The 25,295-nt window shown below is 33.3% G+C and overlaps 3 protein-coding genes across 3 annotated transcripts; 1 reads left to right on the plus strand and 2 right to left on the minus strand.

The window, feature by feature from the left end:
* The first annotated feature begins 3,533 nt into the window (after window positions 1-3,533).
* LOC25498770 (acyl-coenzyme A oxidase 4, peroxisomal) lies at window positions 3,534-8,816 on the plus strand. Its single transcript, XM_013593707.3, has 13 exons — window positions 3,534-3,714; window positions 3,860-3,958; window positions 4,644-4,750; window positions 5,201-5,278; window positions 5,367-5,490; window positions 5,583-5,656; window positions 5,739-5,798; window positions 5,926-6,035; window positions 6,267-6,426; window positions 6,999-7,075; window positions 7,336-7,507; window positions 7,825-7,917; window positions 8,562-8,816. The coding sequence occupies exons 1-13, from the start codon at window positions 3,693-3,695 to the stop codon at window positions 8,685-8,687; spliced, it is 1,302 nt and encodes a 433-aa protein (XP_013449161.1). The 5' UTR covers window positions 3,534-3,692; the 3' UTR covers window positions 8,688-8,816.
* On the minus strand, window positions 8,696-10,670 carry LOC25498771 (protein RESPONSE TO ABA AND SALT 1). Its single transcript, XM_013593708.3, has one exon. It carries the CDS (start codon window positions 10,130-10,132, stop codon window positions 9,437-9,439), a length of 696 nt encoding a protein of 231 aa, XP_013449162.1. The 5' UTR covers window positions 10,133-10,670; the 3' UTR covers window positions 8,696-9,436.
* An 8,020-nt stretch (window positions 10,671-18,690) lies between these two features.
* On the minus strand, window positions 18,691-24,713 carry LOC25498772 (phosphoinositide phosphatase SAC8). Its single transcript, XM_024771266.2, has 20 exons — window positions 24,429-24,713; window positions 23,913-23,987; window positions 23,504-23,631; window positions 23,323-23,414; window positions 23,157-23,214; window positions 22,695-22,751; window positions 22,555-22,588; window positions 22,328-22,408; window positions 22,136-22,242; window positions 21,926-22,012; window positions 21,741-21,818; window positions 20,975-21,039; window positions 20,693-20,791; window positions 20,478-20,577; window positions 20,287-20,395; window positions 20,133-20,205; window positions 19,961-20,054; window positions 19,707-19,793; window positions 19,231-19,297; window positions 18,691-19,123 (listed from the first exon to the last, which is right to left on the minus strand). Exons 1-20 carry the CDS (start codon window positions 24,586-24,588, stop codon window positions 18,996-18,998), a joined length of 1,779 nt encoding a protein of 592 aa, XP_024627034.1. The 5' UTR covers window positions 24,589-24,713; the 3' UTR covers window positions 18,691-18,995.
* Between the last annotated feature and the right edge of the window lie 582 nt (window positions 24,714-25,295).

Raw genomic sequence — 25,295 nt, forward strand, 5'->3', positions numbered from 1 at the left:
AATCATAATGACCTATAAACATGTTCTGGAAACATATTTTGGGATTGGGGAATCAAATTGGAGGATTTTGAGTGAAAGGGGTTCCAAACCCGTAACTTTTCTGCAAACCTGTGAAGGTTCGCTTAGAGGTTCGCTTAAGCGACCTGGTAAGCGAACATTCATAGTATTTTTCTGGGTTCAGTTCGCTTAAGCGAACTGTGAGCGAACGAGTGAGCGAAGATTTCTAGTTGCTACTGGAACTCGTTCGCTTAAGCGAACATGTCGTCGCTTAAGCGAACTGGTGAGCGACCAGTCAGCGACCAGAAAGTGAACAAGGCGAGTTGCTACTGTAACTTGTTCGCTTAAGCGAACCAGAGGGTCGCTTAAGCGAACAGCTTCAGTTTCAGCCACCTTGATCTTTCGTTCCGGGTCTTTGGGGGCCAATCCGAGTTTTCTTAAATGATGTTTTAAACATGTTTAACCATTGTTAATTCCCCAAAGCCTGCTGGAACAATGATTGCTTGCATATACTTGGAATTTTTAAAATGAGTTTTAACTTGTGAAATTTTGAGGGTTCCAAACATTGTCGGGAAACAAATTTTGTAATCCAATGAGGCTTGCAAGTGAACCTACAACTCATATAGACTTAGGTGATGCTTGCAAGGGTGGTCAATACCTCAATCAAAGTAAAATGATATTTTTGAGTGGGAAATGAAAGGTTGTGAAAATGGGATTCCTTTATGAACTTATGTTGTGCTTGGTCTAGTGTGATAGTCCGAAGACGACTTAACTTCATGTAAACATTATTGGGTAAGATTGGTTAATAGTGTTCAACTTGTTCTAGTTGTTTCGTTCCGAGATAGCGTGGTGAAATATTCATATGATTAATGAGATTGTGTTAATGATGTTATTGATTGTTGATAGTCAAATTGTTGTGTGATGATGAATACTATGATTTAATTGTGTGTGGGCATGTTTTCTTGGTAATGCAATGTTGTGAAGATAATCAATATAATTGGGTGTTGTCCTATATATTGAGTTGAGATTGAGAATTGTTGTCGCATTATCGAGTCATTACACATGTCCATGCATCATAGTCGTTGTTGCTGTAAAAGGGATGACTCTTTTACTTCGAGATTATTGTAAGGCAGGTGTGAGCCCTTACAATCGATGTGCAAGTGGCATCGAAAGGTGACGACCTTGTTGAGATCTGGTACCGCATGCATTTATGTGTCCATAAGTGCATATCATAGCATGAGTCCTATGTGAATTATGTGATTGATGATGAATTGAGATGAATGAATGTTGATAATGATTGTCTATAATTGATGTTGTGAATGAATATTTATGATGGGATAATTATTCATGTGATTGATATATGTGGATACGAACTATCAAGTTTTGATATAAGTATTTATGCATGACTATTATTATTCAAGTACATGATATTATTGAATTTGATTATTATCTGGATTATGATAATGTAATGCTTACCCCCAGTGGTTTTAACCGCCAACTTGCCGGTATGGGTGAGTAGACGTTGTGCAGGAGTAGTGCTCGGTGAGTCTTGCGTGGGATATCGGGAGCTTTCTCCGATATTGGGTCGTGTCGGCTCTGATCTAGGCTTGTTGTGTCGGTCTAGATTAGGTTGTTTATATTTTCCCGTTGGATTATGATTTTGTTGATGACTACCCGTATGTTTGGGTTTTGAGATTTATCTTTGAGACATGATTTATTTGCTCATGGCATGTATATATTGATCACTCTGATTTATATTCCGCTGCGACTGTCGAAGTTCATGTACATGTCTATCGGTTTTTGAATTTTGAATAAGACGTAATCTCTATTTCTTGAATAAATGTATTATTCGCATGTTTAATTGCTTAAATAGAAATAAGAGCGTTACATTTCTCACACCCTCTCGACGATGAATAATATTTGCCGTTTCAAAAAAAAAAAAAAAACATCAAACAACACCATTTTTTATTATCTGGTTATTAATGAATTGCAACAAATACATATAATTAAATATTATACCTAAGTATTCGTCATTCATTAATTACTAAGACTTATTAGGTTCCGATCTAAAAATTGATTTCTACAACACCCACACAAATTTGTGACTTTCAACTCCATACGATTTCTAATGCCCTATAAATTAGTTTCCATAAATCAAACCCTAGTCAGTTATAGTGATCTAACTAACATGTTTTATCTCGTAAATAATCGGTTAACATCATTACTAACATATAGTTTGGCATCTATACAATCGATTAAGGATTTTATGCATTGTTAACATGAGCGATCGATTTTTGTCAACCAAGAAACGATGATTCCAATCTTATTGATTCTGCCGAGGGGTAGAATCGCAGCGACGATGTGTGAGAGAGTGGCGATTCGATGAATCGCGGCGGTGCAGGGTCGATGAAACAGGGCGGTGAGTAGAGCATGATGAACTCTCGATCAAAGAAACTGAACGCTTTTGGGACATGGTTGGAAAGCTTCGGGTGCAAGGAACCCTAAGATTGTCTAATTGTGTTTGTGTTTGTTTAATTGTGTTTGTTTGTTTGTTTGTTTGTGTTTTCTAGCACAAGGAAACAAAATTACGAAGATTTTAAAAGATTTTGTGAGATCTTATTGTTTTTTTTTTTGGATTTTGAAAGACTTTTTTTAATGACTTTTTACAATCAGGATTTTGAACATTTGATTTCAATGGATTTATAATATAGATTTTAACGGATATCATGAGATTTTAACATTTGAAAAGATTGAATGAGATTTTAAATAGGAAAATAACAAACCCCAATAGGCCAAAAATAACAAATTAAAAACAAAATAGAAAGTTATAGAAAATTAGGCTGAAATAATAAATATTATTAAATTACCAATAAAACCCTTCTGCATCAGAAACCGTGCAAAACTCATATTTGGATTGTATCTCATCCTCCTTTGATATAAACCAGTTGAAATTGCATTGGCAAAAGCGAAAGGAAACTTGAGAAAGGACCCTGGAGTCATTTTGTCGATGGTGAACAATATATTGTCTCCATTATTGTTCCGAAAGGAAGGAAATTCGAGAAATGTGATATTTCTATCGTTGTTTTTTTGTGAAACAACCAAAGCAAAGTGTAGAAGTAGATGAACGAAATGATATTATTACAGTTGATACAACTTGTAACACCTCTTTTTATTTAATAATAAATAAAATGTGATTTCAAAGAGATATAGATATGATCGTGTTGAATACTGACATAAACATTCGCTGGCGTGAAATATCTAGTGTCCAAGGGTAGTGTTACCATTTTCCAAATAAAAAATAGTAACAACGGTTTGGTCGAGTATGTTCAAATATCGACAATAAATTTGCATCGGATTGACCCGAGTAACAACCCACAATATTCACCCAAACTACTTGTGATGCATTTTTATCTAAAATGAATGTGTAAATTTACATCGGATTGGTCGGTATACTCGGGTCGACCCGTACCGATTAATAAAGCCAAATTACTAGAACAAGATATGTTTGTTAGTTAATCATTTGTTGTTGTCATAAATATATTAATTTATGATGTGGAAGATATATACGACATGAGTGTTGCGTAGCCATTTTCTTTTTCTTCCCATCATTGTTTTCTGCATAATCAACATTTTCACACTTCCCAACACAAACCAACCCAATCGCTTCATTTCACCTTCCTTCTTCTTCCTCCACCATGACTCGTTCCAATCCACAAGGTATTTTTCTCTCTCTAATCTTCATTTTCTGTTATGGTTTGATTCTCTGATCCGTGCAATATGATCCTATGATTTCTTTTTTAATATTCTTTTATTGCTTACTCTATCTATAATAATTTTAACCAAAGTTTTTATATTGTGACAGATAAAATTGGAAACATGCCTTCATATTTTGATTTGCCACCACTTGATGTTTCTCTTGCATTTCCACAAGCAACTCCAGCATCTACTTTTCCTCCTTGTGGTAACAACCTAATCACATACTTACATATTTATTTCATTCATACATATACAGATTGAGATTAAATTTTATTCATTTCCATCCTATTAATATCCCGTACATCTAGGACATGCATTTATGTCCAGGTTGGATGAACAACTTAATCAAGCGTTTACAGCAAAATTTAAGTATAGTCTGGCCAAGAATTGTTCCACCGAGGAATCAAACTCAAGTTCTCCTGAACGATTCGTCCTTTGGTGGAGCTCATTAACCACTTGAGCCAAATTGCTTGGTTTATGTATTAGTTATTTCTACGATAAAATATAAATTAAGTTAAATTGTTTTCATATAAACTATAAGCTGTTTTCATAAACTACCATGTAGAGCTTAATAAGCTGTGAACATCTTATGAACATATCATCACCTCTCTTAAATAGTCTCACATGTGCTTATGCTAGTAGATACACATTGTTAGTTGATACTATAAAATCCGAAAATTAAAGCTTCATTTAGAGAAGTCAAATTCTGATATATGTGTGTATGTATGTAACTCTGAATTTTCGACAAATATACACTTTGATCTTATACTGTTAATCTTCTTATGTGCTTAATGTTACATGATTCTGGAGTATAAAATATGAGCAAGACATGCTTGGGTTTGGAGGGTTGACTTGCATTTTGTATTTGTGATGATTGTTGCAAAGTGCAGCTTCAGATTATTTTCAATTCGATGACTTGTTGAAACCGGAGGAGCAGGCCATTAGGATGAAAGTGAGAGAGTGTATGGAAAAAAATATTGCTCCCATAATGACCCAGGCAAGCTCCTTTTCTTTTTGCTTTTTTAAAGTATTCAATGCAAATATCTTTGTTAGTCCTCCTAGAGTAAATATAAAATTTAGTGAAGATGCAACTTGTATTGGTTTGGTTTCAAAAAATATCTGTTTTGACATACTGATTTGGTCCTCAAATTTGTCAATGTGCTAGCAAGTTCATCCCTTCATTAACCAAGTTGTATATACATAAGTTTTTGGGATTTAGAACAACACAGGTAGCATCTTCAAGGTTCCTGATTGTATATTTATACATGTCTGTGTTGACAATTTGAAAGACCAATTTGATTAATGTAATCAAATTGAAGTTAATTATATGTTTTTTGATGTTTGTATCTTTTTGGAGGAAGAGTGAAGGTTATTAGTATATATAATACATTGAAGATTCTGTAATGATGTTACCTCTCCTAAACTTGATCTCATGCTTTTTTAACAGTATTGGGAGAAAGCCGAATTCCCATTTCATGCTATTCCAAAGCTTGGTGAACTGGGTATCGCTGGTGGCACAATCAAGGTTCTCTATTTACATATTTCCCTTATATTTTGTCCTAGTCAGGTCTTAGAAAGTTCAGAGTTTTTAGCTAGTTGTGATTGATTCTCAGGGTTATGGTTGTCCTGGTCTTTCCGTAACTGGAAGTGCTATTGCTACAGCAGAAGTTGCTAGAGTTGATGCAAGTTGTTCAACTTTCATTTTGGTCCATTCATCCTTGGCAATGCTCACTATAGGTAATATTTATCTTTGTTAAAATGGTAATTGATTTGCTAATAATTTTCATAGCTCCTGATATTTTATATTTTTGATTGACCACCAAGTATAGCATTGTGTGGGTCTGAAGCTCAGAAGCAAAAGTATCTACCGTCGTTGGCACAGCTAAAAACTATAGCATGTTGGGTTGGTTGTTTTCCTTGGATTTTGAAGTTTTGTTTAATTTTTCTGAAGTTACCACTTCTCAAAGAGGTTGTTTCTTTATTAGGCCTTGACTGAACCTGACTATGGAAGTGATGCAAGTGCTTTGAAGACCACAGCAACTAAAGTTCAGTGTCTTTTATTTGCCATTCAATTCTTTTTGACTTATTTGTCTTTCTAATGAAACATATTTCACTATGCTCAATTGTTCAAATGTTCAATAATATAGTTTTGCTTTGCTTTGTAAATATCAGGTGGAAGGTGGTTGGATCCTTGAGGGCCAAAAGCGGTGGATAGGAAACAGTACATTTGCTGATTTGTTGGTTATCTTCGCAAGGAATACCTCAACAAATCAAATAAACGGGTATGTGATATTGTGATATGATTAGTTAGTCTTGTCATTGTTAAATCCTTATATATAAACATGCCTATACCTGGGTAATTATTAGTTAAGAACTGAATAGGCCCTTAGAATATTTGATTTCCTTGCTTATGCATTTCTACTAAGCTTTATATTTTGTTGATGCCTTTATGTCCTGCTTCACATCACAATTACTAATTTATTTACATTTTTCTTGTATGCATATTATTTCAGGTATATCGTAAAAAAGGATGCACCTGGTTTAACTGTCACAAAAATAGAAAATAAAATTGGACTTAGAATCGTACAAAATGGAGACATTGTTATGAGGAAAGTTTTTGTCCCTGATGAGGACAGAATAGAAGGAGTCAATTCTTTTCAGGATACAAACAAGGTAACATTTATGTGGAATTGTGATGTTTTTCTGCCGTTATTAAAATAATCACCGTGTGGTTTCATCAGTACAATAACAAATGACCATTACAATTATAAGTCTGATTCATATAATTTGTATTACTTGATGAAGTAGTAAAACATTTACCAATCCCTAGTACACGCATCCTCTTTTTGGACCAGTTGCTGTGCCGTTGTAGTATTCTGCATGTTTTAGGTTATGAATAAGATCAGCATTTGTCTGGTTCTATGGCCATTCTCTTATTGCTGGTGCACTAGAAGGCTAATGCTGGTTCAACCTGTTGAATATGCCACTCTAATGCATGTTACATTTGCGTTTACCTGTTTTTCCTTTAGGGGACATTTTATTTGTTAATATTGTCACATCTTTTTTTGAAAACAAAAACATCCTAATATTTTTTTTCCTTCTCTCTGAAGCATTAGAGATTAGATACATTGTTTAGTTTTTGATATGTACTGCTGACTAGTGAGATTTGAATCAACACAGTTGTTGTAATTTTGTATTTTTTCTGTAATTTTTATGTCACATTTGTTTTTGCTATCTCTAAATAGGTACTTGCTGTTTCGCGTGTGATGGTTGCTTGGCAACCTATTGGTATATCAATGGGCATCTATGATATGTGTCACAGGTATGTTCTTTGCTAGCTAAATACAATGTTTTAAAAACCAAACCGGAAATCGAACTGGTGAGACTTTGGATCATGGTTCAGCTGCTTTAAACTGTTCAAACCGCTGAAATCAATGAGCCGTAGACAATGTCGGTTCACGTTTTAACACTCTGGTTCAATTTGGTTTCTAAAACATTTGTCATTAAATAAAAGGCATGCTTATATATCACTTAAATCAAAGTTTTCATTGCATATAATTCTGATCTGTATGTGATTTAAAGGTACCTAAAGGAGAGGAAACAATTTGGAGCACCATTAGCAGCTTTCCAAATCAACCAACAGAAACTTGTTCAAATGCTCAGTAACGTTCAAGCGATGATTCTTGTTGGTTGGCGTCTATGCAAGTTGTATGAAAGTGGTAAAATGACCCCAGGTCATGCTAGCTTGGGAAAGGTAATTAGTAGTAAACAGTGTTGTCAAATAGAGGCTATAGTGCCATATTGTAGCATAATTTGGACAAACTACTATTGTTTTGCGTAGGCGATTTAGTACAAAGTGTTATTAAACTACGGCTATAGGAGCACTATAGTGTAGTGGTATTCTTTGCAATTTCCATTTGACAACATTGTATTCACCCTGCCCTTCAAAAAGGGACATGACCACCTACCTAGTTTTAAAAATTCTTGGTTGTCTACTTTGTTGTTATACTTAAATTTCACTCAATTCAACTGTGGTAGGTAACTGATAATAAATTGTCAATATTTTTTCAGTCATGGATCACCTTGAGGGCAAGAGAAACAGCTGCTTTGGGGCGAGAATTGCTTGGTGGCAATGGAATTTTGGCTGATTTTCTAGTGGCTAAGGTCATCATGTCTAATTCCTTATTTAATGTTTACTTTTGTTCAGCTCTAAACTGATTTATAGATTAAATTGGAATAATTTATAATTGTTTTTAGTAAGATGCTATGTTACCAAAGCCCTCACCATCAAAAAACTCCCAAGGTCCAAGAATGGAATTTATTAAAATGAGTGGATGGTGATGGTGATAGATTTCCCTATGAAAGTTATGATAACAATAAATGTGGTTTTTAGATAAGGATGGAAATGTGGGCCCAATTGTGTCGTAATGATTTTTACATATTCATTCAAACTGTCCAAGACCTATGAACCTTGCCTCATGCTAACTACTTGGACGTGATTTGTTGGTGAAGGCTTTTGTAGAATACAATTAAATGGAAAAATTACACTGGTCCTTTAACTTCATTTTCTCAAATTATTACCAATATCAAATATCAATATGTCTCAAATTGTTACCAGTATCAATGTGTCTGATTTATTTAGTTTACAAGTGATCAAATTGGTAGTCTATTATTAAATTGAATTGGATTTACAATATTCAACCACAGTTTTGTATTTCATTTTTGTTCACATTGGGAAGGTTAATTGTTCCAATTATGGACATTTTGTTTTCTGACATCTTTTGTGTTTTTCTTCTCTAATTGTGCAGGCATTCTGTGACTTAGAACCTATCTACACCTACGAAGGCACGTATGAAATCAATACTTTGGTCACAGGAAGAGAAGTTACTGGTTTTGCCAGCTTTAAGCCAGCTACTCAAAGAAGTAGAATGTGAAAGTGTAAAAGTGTTCCTCTACAGACACTATTGTATTCCATTGGTTCATATTTTTGTAATTAATAAGTACTGGTAAAACAGAAGCATTCAATAAAATGTTGAGTAGATTACAATGCAGTGAAATAAAAATAATTTTTATTGCATATTCTTGAAGTCTACATCTCCTCTTTTCCTTTTCTTGGTGAATGCTATGAAGAACAAGCTGCTTTATCACCTGTTTTCCACTTTATATAATCTCTTCACTTTCAATGTGTGAGATTTCTGCATTCTCTTGCCCTCTCTGAGTGAAGAATGAACCTTGTGTTGAGGAAAGTATAAAAATTACACCTGTTATGATGCAAAATTGCAAATGTCCAAGTGCATGGGAAATTGAAAATGTGATTTTTTTTTTTAAGGTTCCACATCTTATGCATCTAAGTTATTCTTCACTCACAAACATGTCTTAATATCACAAGAAAAAAAATCTACTATGGTAAATATAATATATAATATATATAATATAATAATAACAATAATAAGTAATTAAATCAGAGGCAGCTATTTGAGTACAGATCCTGGTCTGGCTGTCACTCTTTGTCATATTGTAGCTTCCAGATGAAGGATGCATTGCATGGCCTGATCTTGCTCATCAAGGAAACATCATTAGGGATAGAAAACCTGAATGAACACTAATCAATGCACATCATCACTGCTAAACCCTATGTATTACAGAAGGAAAACCAAACCACCTTAAATTTCCCATGATTCATTCACCCTTGGTTTTCCCTCTGAGCATCCTTATCAAAACCCAAAGACCTAACCTTGAGCTGAAGCTCAGCAACAGCAACAAAAAAGTTGAGAACCTGAGCTGGTTTCAGTATCTGCACAACTCTCAAAGCTGTCTCAGTCCTCAAAGCATCAGCATTTGTCACCAAATTCTCCAATGTTTCCTTGAATGAACTAGAAACTGTACCCTCTTCTGCCATGAATGACCTACTCAAACACACTCTTCCATGGCTTCTAACATTGTCAAGAACCGGTGGCGCCGCCATACTCTCATGAACCTTAGCCAATTCATCATTTAGTTCTCTCTCCTTCATCTTAATCTCTTGTTTGAGCTCACTCAACCTCTGCCTCTGATCCTCTGACAAATCCTCTAAAGTTTTGTTTACAAGATGAAATGTTAACCCTGGTTTGAACCCTGCCACCCAGAGAAAAGATTTTTCCAATGAACTGAACCATGGTGGTGAGAAAAGAAGAAGAATATTTTGATGGGCTATCTTTGATTTCTCTTCATAGTATTGTCCATAGTGGCAGAGTACTCTGTTTAACAAATTCAACCTATCAGAATCAGCCAACTCTTGAGGCTGTTGTTGAGCTGAGAGAAGATCATTGAGGTAGTTTCTTTGACGAATCATCCATCCTTGGAGAAATTCATCAAATGCAGCAACATTTACATCAGTCATCTATGTATTATTCTTAGGAAAAGAGAGAAAAACAGAGAGATACAGAGGAAGAAAATGAAGAAAAAGATGATGGTGTATTTTGGTGGTGTTTGAAACACGTGATTTAATAAATATATTGTGAAAAAGGGTCAAAAGGGTGTGAGAAAATGTTGGTTTTCTTAAAAGGGAAGCATTGGTAATGGTGGTGTGGTGAAAGGGAAAAAAGGATAACGGAGAAAACAGGGTCATTTGGATAAAAACAGAGTATAAGCGGTGTTGAGTTAAGAAAAACAGAGGATAATATATAAAGAGTAAAAATAATGGTGCTTATTTGAGAGTGGTTTTCGGTGAAATTTGTCTGCACGTGCTATATATTTTAAATTTCATGAAAAGTTATGATGAAAAGAAAAAAAAAAGAGTGGTAGAGGGGATGAACGGTTGGTTGAGGATTTTGATGAGTTTGTGGGGTTGGTTATTCATGTGAAGGGTGGTAGTCAATTATGATAGTGTGTTGTGTTGGTATTTGAGATATTTTTTTAGGGTCAATTTTATGGTTCATAAGTGAGATAAGTCGTATGCTGTTATAAACTAGTTTTTGTTATTAGAATAGTAAATCTTATTATTTGATTAAATGAGATGTGATGTTACCTATATTTTGAGGAAAAAAGATATATAGGTCATTTGATTTTAATAGTAATAAATAAACTTGTGCGTAATGCAAGATTAACTTACTTGTGTACGGTAGGCAATTTATTTTTTGAGTTTGCATTTATTTTATAGAAAATCTTTGGTGGATATTTATCGGTGGCAACGCTAGAAAAAAAGGCTGAGATGAGCCACTAAATTATGAATATTTTTTTTACGGTACAAATGTTAATTGAAATAAGTTTTACTTAAGAGACAATGTAAGAGAGGTTTGGAACCCTCTATAAATTAGAAGGTCCTTAGACATTTGCTAACCAGCCAAACATAGACACGACAAAAATCATGTATACTACTTGTGAAATCGTTGAAATCTAAAACCGTTGAAAAATTGTCTAAAATCTCACAAAATTGATCTATAATTTATTAATTTTTTTTCCTGGATGGGCCACTACACCGCTTTACATAGATTTGAATGTGCCGAAAACAAAAAACATCGTAAAATTGTTTAAAATCTCACATAATAGACCTATAATTGTTAATTTTTTAATTTTTCGGATAGGCCACGAAGGGCTCCACCTTTGATATTTATAAAGGTACATACACTTTGAATAAGAAAGAAATATAGTTACATGATAAATGTGTTAAATTGATGATGTGATTGAAAGACAATGATAAGGAAAAAAATTGCATTGAATGAGTGGTTAGAAATAAGAGGGGTACATCCCCGTGAGCGTAGTTCAGTTGGCAGGAACATGAATTGTTATATGCAGGGGTTGGAGTTTGAACCTCATACACCCACTTATCCATCTTAAAAAAGGTGAATTCTAACAACTAGACTATTTAACAAAGAAATAAAAAATAAGAGGGGTACTATGAATAATAGGTACAAATACGAACATTAACACATCATCACAATAAACTTTTTCCTTAAAAAAAAACACAATAAATTTTCGAAAAAAATAGCATATCTCAATATAATTACACGTGTCAATTGTGTCAACATCAACAAATGTTAAACACTAGTAAAAAACACATTTAACTAAAAGTGTCGATGCAACATAATATACCAGTGTCATCGTTATTATATAAACCATTAAATTTAGATTTGAACATTTTAATATTTTATATTTCCTACATTTTCCCTCAATTTTTTTATTTTTTTTTATATTTCCTACATTTATTCAACATTTAATTTTACCTTATATCTCTTTTATCATATTTATCACACTACACTTTCTCTACGCGGTGTACACTCGTATAAGCGTATACATTGTACCCAAAGATAAGCCTATATTTTATACTTGGCGTTGGATTAATGAGCTGACACATGCAAATGATATGGTGCCGTCTTTGTTTACACTTATGGTTTCATGCCAAGTAAGGGAGAGAAGTTCAGATATGGTGCCAAGTAAGATAGAGAAAAATTGGAGGACTGTGCTTTGAGAAAAAGATTTTCTATCTGACTTGACTTGGGTGAAGTGCATATAAATAAAGCATCTTATCCTATAGTGCCATTTAAGGCAGCATCCTTTTTGTACTTCAGGGCTAAGGCAGCACTTTTTTTCCCTTATTAGTATAGATATCAACATTCAAATTGACACCTTCTAATAGGGCTGGACAAAATATCCAAATCCACCCGAATCCGTGCAAACCGGCCCATAAAAAATCGAAGCGGGCGGATTGAGTCGGTTGGCGGGTCACACGGGTAGAAAAAAACGGATTAAGGTGGATACAAGTGGATCGGTTCGGATGCCAATATTTAGACCATCGGTGCCCACACCCGTCCGATTATATGTAGTAGTACAATGCTTACAGCCTTAATCGTTGATTCACAGGGTATATGGTTCAGTGCACTAATCAATGCTATACTAGAAACTAAAAATAAGAGAAATTTAATATTCTATAAATTTTAATTATTAGAGCAGTTGACTAGCTGTTATCTACTCTACCTATACATATTATAATTAAATAAAATTAAAATGAAACGGTTCCACTTTAATACATTAAATTATTTCTTTTTATAATTTTTTTGTCCCATTGAGATAACATATCCTCACACTCTCTCTTCCTTCTTCAAGTTTTAAGTTCTTTTTATCACTTTTCTTTATGTTATATGTTTCTCTTCCTTTCCAATTTTTATAGATCTCTCAGTTCTCAGTTTGAAATGGTTGTTTAGATACCAATTTGATGCTGCTTCAGCATGAAAGCTATGAGCATATGTTGAAACTGCAACGGATATGTTACCATCATAGTTGCAACCGCTCTGATGCGGCGGTTCCAAGCTCTTTGAATCTGAATAGTGACTCTCCTTTTTCTTTTTTTCCTTCTTCTTCTACACCCGTATGTAACCACCCGACCCACCCGCTAACCGTTCAACCCGTCATCCGACAAATCCGATCATTGCACTGGACGGAAATGGGTTGTTATTTGTCAACCGCGGATTCGATCGGATTGACGAAAACGGGCGGTTTCGGATGATGACGGTCCGAAAACGTCAATCCGATCGAATCCACGGTTGACAAATAACAACCCATTTCCGTCCAGTGCAATGATCGGATTTGTCGGATGACGGGTTGAACGGTTAGCGGGTGGGTCGGGTGGTTACATACGGGTGTAGAAGAAGAAGGAAAAAAAGAAAAAGGAGAGTCACTATTCAGATTCAAAGAGCTTGGAACCGCCGCATCAGAGCGGTTGCAACTATGATGGTAACATATCCGTTGCAGTTTCAACATATGCTCATAGCTTTCATGCTGAAGCAGCATCAAATTGGTATCTAAACAACCATTTCAAACTGAGAACTGAGAGATCTATAAAAATTGGAAAGGAAGAGAAACATATAACATAAAGAAAAGTGATAAAAAGAACTTAAAACTTGAAGAAGGAAGAGAGAGTGTGAGGATATGTTATCTCAATGGGACAAAAAAATTATAAAAAGAAATAATTTAATGTATTAAAGTGGAACCGTTTCATTTTAATTTTATTTAATTATAATATGTATAGGTAGAGTAGATAACAGCTAGTCAACTGCTCTAATAATTAAAATTTATAGAGTATTAAATTTCTCTTATTTTTAGTTTCTAGTATAGCATTGATTAGTGCACTGAACCATATACCCTGTGAATCAACGATTAAGGCTGTAAGCATTGTACTACTACATATAATCGGACGGGTGTGGGCACCGATGGTCTAAATATTGGCATCCGAACCGATCCACTTGTATCCACCTTAATCCGTTTTTTTCTACCCGTGTGACCCGCCAACCGACTCAATCCGCCCGCTTTGGTTTTTTATGGGCCGGTTTGCACGGATTCGGGCGGATTTGGATATTTTGTCCAGCCCTACAACACACCACTAACACTTTATGGATGACAAAAATCAATCATATTGAAAACTATATCCATAAACCTGGGAAACACAACACTGATATGCATGTTCATTTGAACTCTTTGTAAAAGATCCACATCTTTGGTGTTAGGAAGCCAAAAGTTCAAACATAAATGGTATAAAAATACATTGATTTTTATAACAGGTTTGAACACTTTTGAAGCGATTTAGAGGGTTATTTATTTCATAGTAAAAGCCTCAATTTTCAATCTCATAAATGAAAAAAACCTAAGTCAAAATTTACATTTACATGTTTTCCTCTTACCCATCTATTTACTTATAATAGATAGATAAGTGCTTGACCAATCTTCTTGAATGATGTAGTGGAATTGGTTTTTGTTATTGTTAACATTTTATTTACTTTCTTTATTCATTGTTTCTAGATTCTACTTATTCATTGGCGGTGACACATGAAAATAATGTGAGAACCTTTTTTTCTTTGACTCAAATAATGAGTGGACTTTGTTGCTCCGAGGCTTACGAAATCAAACTCATATTATGAATCTTTATATAAAAAAAAAGATTCTAAAGCACATTGTTTTACGAAAATGAATCTTTAAGCATGTTACCAATTCTAACTTCAGTCGATATCTCCATTTTTAATACTTAAATGGATCCTACATATATACATCACTTTTTTATAATTTTTTAATAGTTGTATCTAACAAGCATTCAATCTCTCTAAACCTACATTCGACACAAATTTCTTAAATGAGATCCACAAATCAACAATCAATAAACTTATATCATTACATCTCAATTTTTTAATATTAAAAAGATGTGGATCCATCCCACTTAAGAATAAGAATCTTAAGTAAGACCTTAGATCTTATAGAACCTCCAAAGTTTTTCTTCCAATGAATATTTATTAAATACTCAATCTTAAATGATCAAGACCTCATCATTGAGAATGGTCTAACAACTCTAAAATACAAGTCGGTTCTTTACTTTTCTCCAAGGCTAAGTATTGGTATAGGCGGTTGTTCTCCTCCAAGTATTGGTATAGGCAGTTGTTCTCCTCCTCCTATCTTTTTGATACGCACAGTCATAAAAGTAATAGTTTTAATACACTTTCTTTCTACTTATTTAAATGCCCTTGCAACATTGGTCCTCCATATATAGATAAAGTTTTGGTCCCATAATTTTTATAAGAGTAATTTATTTTAAGAAGTTAAAATAGAATATATTAAAATTATAAGACTATCTCTCCAGTATAAGGTGTGCTGAAGAGATAATCAATAATTACAACAAAGTTTATCGTAAATGATACTGACAACAAAACGATTAACCAACACCCAAACAATTAAAGGGGTTTTGGCACCAATCATAAAACTATAATAAAATGTAACAGAATAAGATTTAAACCAAGAGAAGGAAAGTAGCTTGATATTTTCCAAAAACTGAAATGAAGTGCTTTCTTTTGCACGGAAGATTCTAGTGTTCCTTTCCTTTCAAATTACCCAAGAGCTTGCAAACCAGATTAAATACATAAAGGAGCACCGGGATTTAGCGATACCTGAGGAAATACTGAACTGAAGATAATGATCTGAGATGATTAAAGGGTTAATTGAGGAAATGCCTAACCAGAGATGAACCAACTGCCAAACCTGATAAAAAACATCACAATGCAAGAATAAGTATGCAATCTCAGATCAGAGATGCACACTGAGATCCACCGATTCAATCATCCCACAACCAGAGATGCACACCGAGCATCTTCCTGAATGATCAATAAATTTTCCTTCGTATGCAATCTATCACGGAGAAGCCGCCAAGCAAACACCAAAACTTTAAGCGGGACATTTTTCCTCCAGATGCTAGGCGCAACAGCTGATAGGCATAAATAATATGTCGTTTTATGCTATTAACATGAATTTTGTGAGTTTGTTCGTATATTCATCATTTTCATTTAAACAGCTTTGAACTTATATTGTATCAATATAATATATCAATTCGAATGAATAAATATCGTTTATTTCTATCAAATGAAATATATAAGTGGAGAAACTGACTGCATTTTAAAATCAAGAGAGCAAAGATTATGAATGAATATAGAAATGAAGAAACTAAAGTCATGAATTAGACAAAATACGAGATAAAAAATCAAGGGCGGTTTGTTTGGGATTTACAAAAAAAAAAAAAAATCTATTTTTCGACTAAAAGATATTTTTTTTTTATCTTTATATTATTTGTTTCAGATTTGAAAGAAAAAATGTTTTTTATTCTCAAAATGAAAAGTTATTCATAAATCTATATTTTCTAATAAAGGAACTCAAAGGGATGGCAATTGGACCCAAGCTCGATGGGTATCCGTAAAAAATACCCACAATGGGTAGAGTAAAACCCCGCTTTCATGGGTATGGGTTTGGGTCTGGGTATTACCCGCAAATTTAAATGGGTATGGGTACATATAAGGGTACTATACTGCCCAGCACTGCTACCCGCATATCATATCTATATAATATGATAAATAATTTATTTATTTTTTGTGTATAATTAATTAATTAATTTAGCTATTTAATCCTATGCCTAAGCCTAAACCTAAAATCTAATTAGTACAATAACCGATGCCTTCTGCAGTATGCAATTTTTGAAGGATATTTTGGATGTTTTTTATTTTGTTAAATGCTACGATTCATACTTTTTTATGAGTTGATTTGAAATTTTTGAACCATAGTTTTATTTCCATTGTGATATTTTTATTGTCTTCTCGTAGTTAAAGTGCGGGTAGTGGGTGCAGGTATGAACACTAAGATACCCATAGAGAATGTGGAAGGGCACTAAAGTTGTTGCCTACGAGGGTACGGGTTCGGATACGTGTATTTTTTACAAACGCGGGTATGGAGAATGGCACTGTAGTACCTTACCCATAGGGTACCCATTGCCATCCCTAAGTGTAAGAACTTCAAATCTTAATAAAATAATTTTTATTACAGCAAACAAACAAATATAACTTCAGATTTTTTTTTTAAATCTTTAAAAAAAATATAGATTTTTTTAACCAAAAATCCATTTTTTAAAGCTGAAAAAAACGCACTCTAAACAAAAAAAATATATTTAACTTTCACATGAAAGGCCTCTCATTAAAAAAAAAATACTCTCACATGAATGGGTTGTCACAATCCCAAATGGTAGAGGATTTGGATTTCTGGTATTAAGGCAATCAATGTAATTACCTATCAAAATCATACCAGGACTAGATTAATCAATTTTATGGTTTAGACATGATTTATCATGAACTGTCATATGTTAATTTAAACGTTCTAGATCAAATGCCTGTATCTAATACGTGATTGTGTGACTACAAAGAATTGGAAGGTGATGCATTGCAGCAGAACATAACAAATTCAACATTAAATAATTCAAGGGATTATGTCAACCATAACTTCTGGTAGAAAGTGTAGTTGCATCTACCCATGCTTCACTCACTCCATTTGATCATACTTCCCGTTTAGATTGATTTATTTGAATTTATTTTTTAATACAAGTGCTTGTAAGATTGTTTGAGAGGGTTAGTAGAAATGGCTTATGACGTGTCCATAAACATATTCAACTTATTTTCATAAACTTATAGGGTAGCTCATGAGCGCAATTTATATGAAAATAATTTAACTTTGTATTACCTTTTGTTATGTAAATAACTTATACTTCCACCTGAATGAAATACAAGAAAAAAGGGTGATAAAAAGTTGATGTATGCGGTTAAATTTTGTTTATATACATCAACTTTTCAACTACCAGTTTTACTTATATTCCATTCTAAAGTGAGTAAACGAGTACTTTTAAGAAATGGTTTTATGCTATGAAGCCCGGATAATGATATGGGTGCCGGTACGATACGATATGGGCACACGGATACTCGAATTTTTTTAAATTTAGGATACGATACAGTTAAGATACGTTAACAAAAATATTATACTAAAACTTATATGTATGTAAAATATTTGAAGAAAATAAACATTGATTAACTGAGCTCAACATTGATAAAAGTTACAATTTTTTAAAAGTAATACATGTGATCAAAATAAAAAAAAATCAAAAGTTTTCTTATATATCATATTATATTTTCATATGTTGGGATATTGAGAGAAGCATCGTTAAAAGAACTCAACACAAATTTTATCTAATGTTGATTAGCTAAATTTTTTTCATTACCTTCATCCACAAGAAGTATAATTTTAAGTGGTTCATCAAGAAACAATTATACTGTTGCATATTTAAAATTTAATCATATACATCTCTACTTACAACATTGTCTCACTTTTTGACCTTCATATTTTTCTAGGATACACGTTTCTGTGAAGTATCTTCTAAGTATCTTTATATGGAGTATCATATAAATCCAATACTTTTCTAATATGGAGTATTAGTATCTATATAAATCCGATACGTTTTTGTGAAGTATCTTATAAGTATCCTTATATGGAGTATCATATAAATCCGATACTTTCTGACCTTCGTGGATACGTATCCGCGAGTATTTGTGGAGTATCAGTATCTAATATGTATCCGATACGGGTACGTCTCCGTTTTGGAGTATCCAGGCTTCATAGATGCTAAGCACTTGATTAATCTGTTTATTCAATGAGTGTTGAAAATACAATTTTCACCAATGATAAAGTACTACTTTTCTACACATTTTTTTTGTTGATTTTAACACACAATGGGACAATTCAATTTACAACTGAATGGCTGTGCATGCATGCACCAATGGAAGTTCAAGGATAGACAGGTACCTATCCCAAAACAATATCTATCAGCATAAGCATCATATTTACAATCTCTAGAATGAGAGCACACAACTTTTTTCTTGAGTTTGATTTAGCAAGAGTAGTGAAAATCATGGTTACTTGTATCACAAGAGACCGCACAAACGAGGCCTTGAACAGAACTGCCTTCCATTAGCTTTGACAATTGCCATGACTCCAGCAGTTATTCCAGCACACAGTACAGAAGATACATACTGCTGTGCATTTCGGCCGACTATAAAATAAACAACAAAATTTAAAATTAAAATAAAAAGAAAAGCAAAGTAAGCATCAAAGACCCTTTATTCAGAATTCAGATGGAAGAATCGCATAATTAAATACCTTGCTGAAGACTGAAGGTAGTTACTGTCAAACCACCAATTATCAAAGCTGATGCCACAGGGAGGTACTGCATGTTACAGTTTTCCATAAAACATGTAAATGACACATTAAAATGGTTTCATTAGCCATTTTATGAGATGAATGTAATGAAGTTATCTATATCCACAAACAGCATTGAAATTATGTGTGCTGAATGGCTTGTCAAAGTGGTCATGTTTTTTGAGCATTCTTTCATATGAATCGGATAATATTGATTATAAACCAGAATCAATTTTACAAAATACATTCAATCAAAATCAAATTTCCCTATTGTAGAACCAAACACACGCTCGTTTTTATACAAAATCAAGTTCATAAACTCAATCAATTTTAGACATCAACCAAGACAAGACTAGCTCCTTTTCTTTTTTAACGATTAGAATTTTTCAGCATTCAAGTGGTAGAAATTAGAGATATTAGGATCTGACGCTACTTACAGTTAAAGGTTCAAAGCTATTTCGCTGGAAGTGAGAAGGAATGTTTCTGCTGACAGTATAGTGACCGCTTATCAGATCCAAGGCATCCTGCATAAGACATGAAACTTATTAACCACTTTTCAATTAACTGTCATTTATGTATTCACTGAATGGCTAACTGCGTTAACAATCTAAATTGTTGTCAAATTTTGATGTCAAATTTGTGAGTCAAAGTAACACAGCTAAAAGAATGATCAACATAAATATGAACTTGCCTGCCGAATCCCATCGTGGAAGTTATTCAAGTAATAGCGCGAAAGTGCACTCATCCCATCTTTAATTAATCCAGATAGTGTCTTTTTTCCATATCTGCATCACAAATCCAAAATTGATCAGTATCAGAACGAAACATAAAAACAGATGATTCATTATAAAAAAATTTCATACCTAACTAAGTCCCCTTTGAGGGCATTAGTCCCAGCATACTCAAGGCTTATCTCATCACCTTGCTCTGCCCACACTAAATAAAATTATTGAGCTCAAATAAGCAGGGTTATAATTCATAAAGAAGCGCCATAGAAATTATCAAGAAATTTCATACATATTCTAAATTTTCCATATTCTTCTTCGAACATCGAAATGCACTCGGAGCAAGTAAGCACTCCAACCCTCTGCAATTGAAGATCTAATGCCTTCTGGGCCATATAACACTGCAAACAGCGGCAAGAAAATCAAAATAAATAGCTGCGTAACTTCCAGACTGGAGGACAATATTATCCATTATCGGCGAACCTGAGTAACATTTGTTCGATCAAGGGAATCAATGCAGTTTGATCTCATAATTCCTTTCTGCTCCTCTAGTATATCGCCTTTTCTATCTATCATGAAGTATCTGCTCAGCTGAAACAGCAGTGATTAAAAGTCTGAATCATAGATTGCCAGCATATCTGTATCGTAGCAACTAGCTATTATATTTGTAAATAAAATACTTGATTTTTTTTCAATACCTTTGTTTTTCAAAATCGTCTGAAATTTGATCGTAGAGGATTTTCAAATCATCAAAATTTGAGCCCCGACAGTGGCAATGGAAATCAAATGGCACATATCTGCCATAGTGTCGCGAGTCAATAAAACAATAAAGGCATAAAAGAAAAAATGCGAAACAGATTAATCATAAATAACAAACACTGATACAGTTTAAGATATAACAGAACTAAAGCAGACTCCATAGCACAAGGTTGTAAGTTTGCAACACAAGAATAGTATAAGAAAAAAGTCTAAATGATCACCTCGCACTTTGCTGATTTTTCATTTCAGCAGCATATGCTGCACTTAATTTACCTTCTTCACCATGCTGCAACAAAAGTAGAATTAACAAGAAATTGATCAAAACAGTAAACACAAAGTAAGAGACAGTTGAAACAGAAAATTGGCCGAAGAGATTGGATATGGAAAAAATTAACACAATCATATATCCTATAGGCAGGGCTGTCAATTGCAGGTGCGGAAAATAGAAGTTTGTTCAGATTCATCTACGCTAAAGTGATATAGCGCTGCTATTGCGATTATTTAACAACACTTTGTACCAAAGGAAAATAGAAGTTTGTTCAAATTCATCTACGCTAAAGTGATATAGCGCTGCTATTGCGATTATTTAACAACACTTTGTACCAAATAGTGTATCACAGAACAATAACGATTTGTTCAAATTCCTCTATGCTATAACCGCTATTTGACAACACTTCCTATAGAACATGCCAATCAAACTTGACCAACCCACAGACTCAAATTCCATGCTTAAAACATAGTGCCAAAAGTAAAAGGGCGCCTATGAAGGAAAAATATTTGAATAAATATCATGAAAAAATCCCCTAAAGCAGCGAGCTGTTTGTGGCCAAAAAGAAAACCAAAATCAGTTTTACTTAATCGTGAATATCTTTGCCTCCTAGAAAACATCAAGAAGATGCTACATATCTTTGGACTCGCTATAAATCTGAAAAATAAATTTGGGTCAGAATCATATCAGCGTTGAAAGAGAGTAGATAGAAGTCTTACCTTATCAGTTAGATCAACTGCTAATACCTCTCCATATCTTTGTGAGAGATCATGGAAATGACGGTCCACAATATTTGGCTGAAACAGAAGGAGTAGAAGGGGATAAAAGCAATAAGAAACATGTATAAATCTACATTATGTCAAAAGCTTTTAAGAACCAGAAGAATTGAGAAATAGAAGTGTACTGTTTGCTCATGACTGATAACCCTAAGGTGAGGTTTATAGCTGAGATCAACAATCTGCTCCCACAAAATAGGAATCGAACCTCGAACCTACAAAGTTAATTAGAGTACAAATCACATAAACATAATATGCTAGAAGAAAACATAACAACCTTTAAGGATAAACTATCAAGGAAATACGGAAAATAAATACTCATAAGTGTAAAACAATACCTGCAAAAATGAGAACTTGAATTCTTCAACTTCAAGCAACTGTTCAGTTTCAATAAAATTGGCAGAGTCACCTTCAAAGTTCGCTCCTCTTCTCCACATTCTTGTTCCTGTGTCACCATATTTCCATATTATATTGAGCTATTGCAAATTTATCTAACTACCATTATAAGGAAGCATCTTTGGACACTGTACCTAAACGCCGTGTACATCTCCTTGAAATTAATGACAGTTTAGCACATGAGTCTTTTAGCTTCAGCTCAGCTGTTTGGAAGCTTAAGTCTCGGTTAAGGGAAAACATAACAGGCTTATTTAAGTGAATGCATACTTCATTTTCTTGCAATGATATTATGCAGAGAGCATAGGCACACATACAAAAAGGGGACGGGGGAGAGAAAAAAGTAGTTTAAATATCAGGATATTCCCTTGTACTACCGGCATGATGAATCTGTCAAGCTGCCATAAAAAAATATTGGTGTTAAGAGGACAACTTTAACATACTAATAAGAAAGACAAGATGAAGTTAAAACTTTGAGAAGACTTCTTTGCAAAATTATCTGACCTTAAACTCGATAAGCTCCTCTGTAAGATGTTTGTTCCAGACGTATCGTGGGTCAGCCTAAAATATAAATCGAAAAAAGACACCTAAAATTTTCAGCAATTTTTCTTCTTCTGATTTCATCAAATGATGTCAACAGGTTCAAGAGGCCTTTCTTTGGCCCTGTCTATTCTAAGAATTAAATGCATACGAGAAATGGTCTGAATGTGAATTATTGCGACACATCACATTGACATCATGGCAGAATTAAGCAGTAAAATGAAGTAATATAAGATGGAAAAAAGATATGCAAGAAATTTTTGCGATAGCATACAAAACTACTCAATTATGCATGAAAATAATGGTGGCAGAATGCTTTTCTCTCATTAAAGATATCAAGTAGTAAATTTCAATACAAAACTTAAACCTAGGATTGGATTTTAAATAACAATTATTCTAAAAAGATTGGCCATTATGTCTACTAACCTGTTTCCACAGTGGTTTACTTATCCACCCTTCTACAAACTTGCTTCTCCTCTGCAAGCTGGTCAACAAGCCGAATTACATCTCATGAACATCAATCTTGCAAAGATATGAATATTAAGGGTCTAAGATAATAATAAACCAGAAATTAAAGGACAGGGGAACTCACTTTAATGTAATATCCGTTTCATAAGAATAGTATAAGCCCGGCATTGACTCCACTATTTTCAACAATGTCAAAAAGTACGCCTCATCCTTTTTCTACAGAAAGATAGAACACAAAGGACGTATTGAGTATGAATCACATATATATAACCCTTGATTGATTCCTCAATAACATAACAACTTACTTCTTGAGAAGTTGAAAACTTCAAAGCCTGGTTACACGCAAGTACTCTCATCGACATCAAGCGATATACTGGAAAACCAAGGAAACTTCCAACTTCCTTCCGAGATGTTATTACAATGGCATAAGTTCCTGTATCAGGATAACATCATTGAACCTTAATGAGCATAAATTTTTTCTTTTTGTTCATATAAATTCTTATAGCTAGTTAACTTCTTTATGCTAAACCAAATGCATTCAACATAATCTACTTCAGAAGAAGACTTTCCTTAATAGGAAAATGAAAGAAGGTAGTAGCATTGTTTCCCTTAACAGCATATTTAAATGCAAACATATGAATAAGTAAATATGAAAACAAATGCATATGCAAATACAAGTAAAATCAACTCAAGAAAAGATTCAAAGTTATCTACCTACAACCAATCTTATCGTTCCCACCACACCATAAATCGTAGATGTCTTCGTCGGACTTTCTGAGACTGTGTCACCTGCAAACAATTAACACAAAAAACAAATCATAAAAATGAAATTATTACACTAAAATGGTCATTTCAAATATGTTACTAAATAAGTGCAAACCAGCCAAGGACAGACCAAACTGCAGAATGTAACAAACAGTAATTTCATTCTTAAATGTGTAAATGCAGAAAGTCAATATGTAACAAAAAACTCATGATCCTTTTTTCTTTCCCAAAATAATAATATCAATAACTAACTAAAACCACCACCACCCCACAAAAAAAAAAATTCCCAGTTGAAAAAACAAATCAACTTCTCAATTAATCTTCTTATCATAACAATAACAATAATAAAGCTACAAACTTCACAAAAAACTAAAATTAATCTTCTTTCCATTTCCAACCAATCATAAAATGAAAAAGAACTAAAATTCAACAAAAAAAAAATAAAAAAAATAAAAAGAAGATTACCATCAAGTAAATTAATGTTTCCATCAACACGGCTAATCCAAAACCCTTCATTAGGAGATTGATGGGATTTGATCACAAATTTATCTTGAAATTCTTGCAATTCAAGCTCATCATAAAGCTTGAATCTTTCAGAAGAATCTGAAGTGGGTTCAATGTCCATTTACAAAATGATTGATTGAGGAAAAACAAGACAATTCTTTAACAAGTTAAAGACAATAACATCAAACATAAAGTTTTTGTTTGCAATGATGAGAAAGTCGTAGTCATATGTAACAACCTGTTACATGTTCCTCATCTTCAATAACCAACCACCATTTTGTTGTAAATTACACGAATGCCCCTAAAATAATAATTGAAAATCCAATTTTAGACCATGCTAACTTCAATAATTCCTTCCTTCAAATAAACTTCAATAATTCCTATGTAAAATATTTTAGAAAAAAGTGAGGAGAGCGTCACTGATTGTTTAGTTTAATTTTAGATAATGATTTTTTTTGGTTTTTTTATGTCATTTTGATTTTTTTTTATTATTTTTTTTTATCTATTTGTATATAGATTTTAAAACTTTAAATTTATGATTTGATTTTCTTGTGAAATTTAAAAATTGATATGGATCAAAAACTTATTTAACCTTAAATATTGATCTTTTTTATCCATATCTGTAAATGAATTTTAAATTTTAAACTTGAAAATTCATATGTAAATGAGCCAAAAAGATCAAAATGTCAAAAAAATTATAAATGACAAAATCATTATCTGAAATTAAAATAAGGGACAACGAAAGTAATCTATTTTAGCTTTTCTTAAAATAGTTTTTTTATAGTGTAATATCTTTTTGTTACAATTTTTTTAACAAATAAATTTTTA

This window comes from Medicago truncatula, chromosome 7, assembly GCF_003473485.1.
Source record: "Medicago truncatula cultivar Jemalong A17 chromosome 7, MtrunA17r5.0-ANR, whole genome shotgun sequence".
In the NCBI taxonomy this organism is placed as follows: Eukaryota; Viridiplantae; Streptophyta; class Magnoliopsida; order Fabales; family Fabaceae; genus Medicago; species Medicago truncatula.

Coding starts and splice junctions, on each gene's coding strand:
- LOC25498771 (XM_013593708.3), bottom strand. CDS start 10,132: ATGACTGATGTAAATGTTGCTGCATTTGATGAATTTCTCCAAGGATGG.
- LOC25498772 (XM_024771266.2), bottom strand. CDS start 24,588: ATGGACATTGAACCCACTTCAGATTCTTCTGAAAGATTCAAGCTTTAT. Junction 23,215..23,322: donor GAAACGGATATTACATTAAA/GTGAGTTCCCCT, acceptor CTTGTTGACCAG/CTTGCAGAGGAGAAGCAAGT. Junction 20,578..20,692: donor GACGATTTTGAAAAACAAAG/GTATTGAAAAAA, acceptor TCAGCTGAGCAG/ATACTTCATGATAGATAGAA.
- LOC25498770 (XM_013593707.3), top strand. CDS start 3,693: ATGACTCGTTCCAATCCACAAG. Junction 3,715..3,859: donor GACTCGTTCCAATCCACAAG/GTATTTTTCTCT, acceptor ATATTGTGACAG/ATAAAATTGGAAACATGCCT. Junction 6,427..6,998: donor CTTTTCAGGATACAAACAAG/GTAACATTTATG, acceptor ATCTCTAAATAG/GTACTTGCTGTTTCGCGTGT.